At 47.7% G+C, this 7,283-nt stretch overlaps 1 protein-coding gene across 2 annotated transcripts in view; it reads right to left on the bottom strand.

Annotated features, from left to right (window-relative positions):
* Nucleotides 1–2,649: 2,649 nt before the first annotated feature.
* MYO7A (myosin VIIA) overlaps nucleotides 2,650–7,283 on the bottom strand; it is a 59,822-nt gene continuing 55,188 nt past the window's right edge. For both annotated transcript variants that reach the window (XM_079310420.1, XM_079310421.1), the window contains 6 exons: nucleotides 6,511–6,617; nucleotides 6,130–6,315; nucleotides 5,164–5,280; nucleotides 4,598–4,681; nucleotides 3,946–4,065; nucleotides 2,650–3,280 (listed from right to left, as the gene is read on the bottom strand). In XM_079310420.1, coding sequence (XP_079166546.1) covers nucleotides 3,191–3,280; nucleotides 3,946–4,065; nucleotides 4,598–4,681; nucleotides 5,164–5,280; nucleotides 6,130–6,315; nucleotides 6,511–6,617 — 704 coding nt within the window. In that variant the 3' untranslated portion in view covers nucleotides 2,650–3,190. The remainder of the gene's footprint in view (nucleotides 3,281–3,945; nucleotides 4,066–4,597; nucleotides 4,682–5,163; nucleotides 5,281–6,129; nucleotides 6,316–6,510; nucleotides 6,618–7,283) is intronic.

Raw genomic sequence — 7,283 nt, 5'->3', positions numbered from 1 at the left:
ATTAAGTTTCAGAGTTGCTGAGAAGCACCCAAACCTTTCCAAGCTGTAATTTTGGAGTATTTTGGAGGCTAGAAATGCAAAAAATTAAGATCTTCCTTTGGAAGAAGGTGGAAGGACTGATGAATTTTTGTAGAGCAGCTCCAGGTCAATGAAATGTGGTGAGAGGATGGTGTTAAATCCCCTCCCCATGCCTTGCACACATAGGTGGTTCATAACTTTTCACAGGTGCCACTCATGTAGGGTATGTGAGCAGCACAAGTAGGAGCTGGGGAGGGTGTGGGTTAAGCATGGTGTGCACCATGGGCTCCTCAGCCTGTGCCTTGGTGTTCAAGGGAGGGGTTTGGCTGTGGTTCCCTAACCACTGCCTTTAATATGCTCTGGGGAAAGCCACCTCAGTGCTCTTTGATCCATGTATCTAGCTCTGCTTGGCCAGCATGCACTGGTAACTCCCTGTACTCACCCTCCTCATCCTCAGAGGCCTTGCCTAGGCAGCATCTGGCCAGTTAGACCTGTGGTTTCCTTTAATGCCTTATACTCTGTCACATCCCAGCTACTGTTTTCATTGCTTCACAGCTAGCAAGGTCTGGCAACCTTGTTAAGCACATGGCTGGTCGTCTGACTCCCACACACTAACTTTTCACCCAACACTTCCCACATGCAGTGATAAGCTCAGAACTGACTGGCAGAGTCAGCCCTTGTCATAGAGGACAAGCAGTGGAGACTCACAGACTTCAATACTTTTTTACCCCAAAAGAAAAGATTTCAATTAATTTCCATACTGGGTACACTGGTGGTTTGTTCCCCCTTGCTGGATGCTCTCATCAGGAATTGCACAGAGCAAGGAGAAGTCTTGTCCACAAGAACCCAGGACCCCTGATCCCACCCTTCCCCCTGGAGATGTCACCACAAGTGCACAGTGCAGAACAGCCTCCCACAAGCCACTTGATGCTTTTTAATTGGAGTATTTCACTCGGACAAAGCTTTTTCATGTTACATCGCTTGGTGTGAATACAAAGAGGCCAGCAGATGCTAATACATAAGACACACAGGCACACACACACAGAGTCTCAGTCCTGCCCAAAATTATGGGGTGCATGGGATGCCTACAGAGCTGTAAGTGGAGGGATGAGGGTGGAGGCAGGGGAAAGATGACCCAGGACAGCTCTGGAAAACACGGCTGTGCTGCATTGTCTGCTGAGTGTTGCAGTGGGTGGCAGGGATGTCTGGAGACTCAGGAAAAGCAGTGATGGTGTGGTGATGATAGGCATGTGTCTAAGGACAGGTGGCATCCCTCAGATAACTGGATCATGGCAGCTGGGGAAGGGAGAGAAATGTCAGAGGTGGATGGTGAGAGGATAGCTGGGCTCCCAATGTAGCCTTGGTTGGTGTAACCATGCTCCCATCACCAGAGTGCTTAGGGTAGGGGATGATGGAGGAAGGGGATCTCCTAGCAGCTCTGGCTGGTGGATGTCTCCCTGCAGCATCCCACTTGAATGTCACAGTCCTTGAGGTCTGGTAGGGAGTGCTAACAATTCTGCCTGGCACACCAGAGTGTTGGAGACCTGAACCCAGCTGAGCTGAACAGAGCAGCACATGACACCCCACAATAAGGACTTGTACAACAGCAGTCAAAGCCAGCCCAGTGCACAGGACCAAGAGAGACCTCAGCACCTACTGAGATCCACTCAGTGTTGGTTACACCAACACCAGATCTTGGTGGACAATCGTCCCTTCTCTTGATATCCCACACCCAGCCATGGGTTCCTTAGAAGCCTGAATTTTGGAAAGGCACCTCCAGGCTTCTCTCAGACACAATATGGTTTCAGCCTCTGTCTGCCAGCAGGTCCCATCTCTGCTCCAAAGCAGGCTGGTCCGCACTGTGTGGCATTGGGTGGCAGATGAGACAAACAGCCAGCAGATGAGATCAAAGACAGAGCAAAGCCCACCAAAATCAAGGGTCCGCCCTTGCTGTGAGTGGTTCAGGTCCAGCTAGGACTCATGAAGAGCTGCTTTATACAGAAATACACACACAAAGCACAATAAAATCATCAGCTGGTACAAACCCGATGACCAAGTTCATGTTTGAGCCCAGCACAGGGTTGGCTTCATTCTTCCAAACATGGGGTGCTCAGAATCCCCATAGCCATATAGAAGTTTGCAGTGAAAGTCCTCCCAAGGTTATTTTTTCTTGACACAGGGAGCAAAAGGAGATAATTCATTTTCCAAGCTTTGCTTCCAGCTGAACCCTTGGGTTGGGAAAGATGTGCCTTAGTCTCTGGCAGCCATGGCTCTTGGGGAATCTCTGGGCAAGGGATTGTTCTGATTGTTGCCCTCAGCCCCAGGTCAGCATCCAGATACCGGCACGAAATACAGGAATTTTTTTTTCCGTTTTAATATATTAAAAAATAAATAGAAGAAGAAGAAACAAAACTTTAAAATTTGTTCTTTAAATATTTCCAGCATTGTACAGATATCACTTCAGTACTCTAGCCTGTTTGATCAGTAGTTTGTTTATTCTGATTCCTAGTTAAAATGTGCTCCTCCCAGCCTGCTTTTTCTTTCTGTACATCTTAAGAACACAGTGTATTCTTTTGTAATGACAAAAAAAAAAAACCAAACAAACCCCAAAAAACACCAAAACATGCCCTGCAGTGTTCATTGGACACCTTTCCACCATGGTTCAGGGCTCTCTTATTCCTCTTCAAACCTGAAATTCCCAGAACTTCACCAAAAACCTGTTAGCATCCTAACAGCTCTCATATTTAAGAAAAAAACCAACAAATGAAAACAAAGCAAGCCACACGCACGCACACACACACACACACACACATAAATCCTCTTCCAGGAGCCTTTGTGATGCCACCCACTGTGTTCAGGCAAACCTCCTGCTGGAGCGTCTTTGCCCTGGTCACTCTCTGAAAGTAGTGGTGTCCCCTGGAAATGTTTGAGGTGTAGGATTGACTTGGGATGCAGGGTGAGGAAGGTGAGTGGGAGGTCAGAGATAGTCATCTTCGCTGGAAGGGGAGGTGGGATTTGAGCCCTCAAGGTCAGAGTCCAGTGAACTCCCTGATGGTGTTCGGCTCATCTTCCACATCTGGGAGGCAAAGGTTCTTGCCCAGCTGCACGGGTATCCCACAGCCCTCAGCTGGTGAATGAGCCCCATGACCAAGTGCCAGTGGCTTCCTGCAGTTCACTTGCTCCCCTTTGCACTCCGCTGTTTGCTCATGGCTGTTAGCATCTGGCTGATGTACGAGGTCAAAAGATCATCCATCTTGTACCCCTGAGGAGGAGAGGGAAGATGTTACCAGCCTCTAGAGCACAGCCTGTGCCTCCTCAACACACTGGCTACCAGTTCTCAACTTTCAAATTTTCAGGTACATTTTGACCTATTCACCATTCTCCTTGGGTGAAATGTCACCACTGCAAGGAACACTGTCCAAACATAATTTACAACATTGAGATGGAGGAACTCCCTGTCCCAGGATGCTGCTGAGGCTAAGGACATAGGGAGCTTTGGATAGGACATAAATTTTCAAATGGCCAACAAAATGCTGAATGCCTCAGATTAGTAACAATCCAGAAGGAATTTTTATCCTTTGTGTTTTCAGTTTAAGATAGTCTAGGAGGAGGTTTATTGCTGTGACTGTTACTAGTGACAAGCTGGGTAAATTATATTGGTTAAAGGGCTCAAGAGTACCACTTGAGGCCATATCAGCTTTACTGTGTTTTTCAGTCCCCCATGCTCCTGATATGCAACATCCCAAGCACCTTAGGCTTGCTTGTTGGTTGGATGACGGACCAAGTGAGAGCCTGATTCATTGAGCAGAGCCATGGGAAATTCAGAAGAAGAAAGCTGTATCAGCAGCTCTTCTGAGAGACCACTTTCACCCCACAGAGTCCCTAAGACACAAATCAGGATTTGGTCTAATCTTTAGCACTTCTTACCAGGGAGGTCTCACAGAGCAGCTTGCTTCCTCTCACCAAATTGCCAATGGTTATGTGGAAATAGGTGTTGCCACTACTCCAATTGGAGATCTTGGTGAAGGGGTGAGTGATGAGAATATCCTGGTGGGAACACAAAACTGACACTCAACATACAACTTCCATGAGGGGCTGTGGACACTTGTCATGTCCCTGCTCACTTTCCATCACAGCAGGCCAAGGATATCTACTGTGATGACACCCACGGGAATGGCAGTGAGATCAAGACTCGAGATCCTCCAGAGCTTCTGAAGGACTGCTACACTAGAATGACCATGCAGGTGGTGGAAGTAACTAGTAGGACCTCATTTACTCCAACTCCTGTCTTATTGCCTATTGTCCTACTGTGAAAGGATTAAGGAAGGAGTGTGTGCATCCTCCAGGAACAGCGGCCTAATAGTTGATGCTCCCAATCCATATTTTGTTGAAAAAGTCTGGGCTTGCTCTATACAACAGTGAATTTCTGCCTCCAGAAAATTTTCTGTCTATCCAGCCTTTCTAACCTGGCTTAAAGAAAACTCACTAAGTACTGAACAACACACTCTTTGGGATGTCTTCTGTTAGAGCGTGGGCACCAGGCTCAGGAGCATCTGGTGAATATCCAAGTTTTGCTTACCTTGGTTTTGGGATCAATGAGGCTGACTCCGTGCTTATTGATGGCAATTAGAAGAATTTCTGGATAATTTGGCTCTGTAGTTTGCTGTTGGAAATGAGATGAACTGGTTAGGGGATATGTCAAGCAAAATCAGACTCCTTCCTATTTCCTCTCTCCCTGTGTTCTCCTGACAGCACTGGCTTCTACTGTCCTTGATGGAATTCTAGTGCTATGGTGGATGGTCTGGATTTGGTTTGTAAAGACATGGTTTGGTGGGTAGAGACATATCCCTTGGAAAACCACATGTTCCCCTTTGCCTTGGCAAAACAGAAGAGCTCTCGTGTGTTTGGCAGCACAGCTGTGGAACAGTCCCAGTGACTGAGATAAGCTGAAGGTCTACAATGCTGCTGTCTGTGTAAAGAGGCAGGGCAGCAATGAACGAGTGCATTTGCCCTTGATGAAGAGTATTACATTATCCCGTTTCATCAGGACTGTCCCAGTCAGGTTCAGATCTGGAACCCCTCTGTGGCACAGGGCTCCTGATCTTGGCTAAAAGCTGCCCTCTAGAGAACCCCCAGAGCAGGTACCTTCACTTCAAAGAATGCTGATCCAAATGTAGGCCACTTGAAGATAATCTTTAGAAAGGCAAGCTTGGCTTCTTCTCTTGTTTTGCCTGCGTGTTTGTTGTAGTATGCCACGATGGACTGCAACAGAGAACACAACAGAGATGGAGGGTTTGCAGTACCTGGCACTAGGGTTGTTTGCAAGGAAGAAGCATCAGTTCCACAATGACAGACTTATAGAAGAGTTTGGGTTGGAAGGGACCTTTGAAAGGTCATCTAGTCCAATTCTCCTGAGGTGGACAGGGCTGCCTTCCACTAGAACAGGTCGCTCTGGGTTCTATCCAGCCTGGCCTTGATGTTTGGTTCTAGCCTCTGTTCCAATAACTCTTCAAAAAAGTGCTGGCTGGTCACTGGAGCAGGGTGTGGAACCAAGGCAGGTCCTTTTTAGATAAACTGAACTGGCAATTCCATTAAAGAGATTATAAAATTTGATTATCCAATTTATGCAGCAGAGGAGACTGAGTGACCTTCAACCCAGAGATGCTGGCATCAGATAGGAAACAGAAAGGACTTATCAGACTATTTCTTGACGGTGAGACCCTCTAATATATTTTAAGGCTAGACCTGTTTGCACCTGTGCCACTGCTCTCCCTGTGTAAAGTAGACCCCTTTACTCAGTAGTCTGCATTAAATGACAGACCACCTTTTCAAGAGACTGTCTCTTAGCATGTTTCTATCTGGTGCTGCATCCGCCAGTTCAGCCAGTCTCAGGACAAAGAAAACCCAGGGCAAGGCATGTGTATGTGAACATGCATGTACAATTTCTCCTCTTAGTGGTGCCAGAGAAACTGAAGCTCTGGTAAGGTTCAAGAAGGACCAGGTATCACTGATTCTGGCAGTTCAACTTCAACACTGAATGTCAGACAAGTCACTCAAGAGACTGGACTTCTCCCAGCCAGGCCTGGCATATGAATCAAGCTGCTGGCTTACCCTTTTCCAGTCATCTGGAGAGAGCTGCCGGATGAGGTCCTGAGGCACCAGCTCCTTCAGGAGCTTGGGAATGCTGGGGAAATAGGACTTGTCATCCTCAAACTTGACCCGGTAGATGAGAGCTGCCAGCTGCAGGACCTCCTCCCGTGAGCACTTGTGGTAGCCACGCAGGTACTTTGGTAACTCCTGCACGGGGGAAAGAACAGAAACATAGAGAGGATGCCCAGGGACTGTCACCCTCAGGTGTTTAATGGAGTTTGGGAGGTATCCAGCCCCTGGCTAAGAGGTTGCTCCCTGGGAGCATCTGCAAATGGATAAGTCTTTGCAACCTACTCCTAATCCCTCCCATGTTTCCACTGCAATTGCAGAGCCCCAGCACACCTGGTAATAGTGGAAGATTGAGTCTGCCATCGAGTCTTTTCCAGGCGTTGTGTTGGTCCACAGTTTTTTCATGAAGAACACTTGGTAGGTGAGGGAAGGCACTATACCTGTGCAAGTGAGGCAAACATAACAGCAATGGTGTGAGAATCAGCTGGAAATCAGTCTCTGCATCCAGCAGTGCCCACGTGCCATCACAACCTGCAGGGACAGGGGCATTCTCAAGGCCACCTGGGCCCTGACTTGGCAGAACAAACCACATCACTGCCATGCAAAGCTCCAATAAAGTGGAAGAATTGTCTTGGTTCATTTGCACAACTTCATTGATAGTAACACAGGACAGAGGAGCTGTACCCTGGAGACACCTGTATCTTGCAGCCACTGGTAAATTCAGCAGAGCTGCAGCCAGTTCCACTTTGGATGTGGTCAGTGAGGTGAGATTAATTCCACCACTGAAACCTTCCTGCAGGCACTTCCTGGAGAGATGCCCTCCAGCAGGTGCTCCTCACAGGGACCAGGACTAGCCTTGAACAGAGGTTTTGCTGCTCTTGGATTGATCATGTCCCAGATGATGTCCCCAGGGATGGTGCAGAGAGCATCACCCCATCAGTGTGGCCCAACAGATCGCAGAATCACTAAGGCTGGAAAAGACCTCTAAGATTGAGTCCAACCACTAACCTAACACTACCAGAAGCATTACTAAACCATGTCCCTAAGCACCACATCTACATTTTTTGAACACTAGAGGACAGTGATTCCACCACTTCTGTGAACAG

Source organism: Erithacus rubecula (genome assembly GCF_903797595.1).
Source record: "Erithacus rubecula genome assembly, chromosome: 1".
Taxonomy (NCBI): domain Eukaryota; kingdom Metazoa; phylum Chordata; class Aves; order Passeriformes; family Muscicapidae; genus Erithacus; species Erithacus rubecula.
Note: the sequence above shows the minus strand (reverse complement) of the source record. Positions and strands in the feature narration are given on the sequence as shown.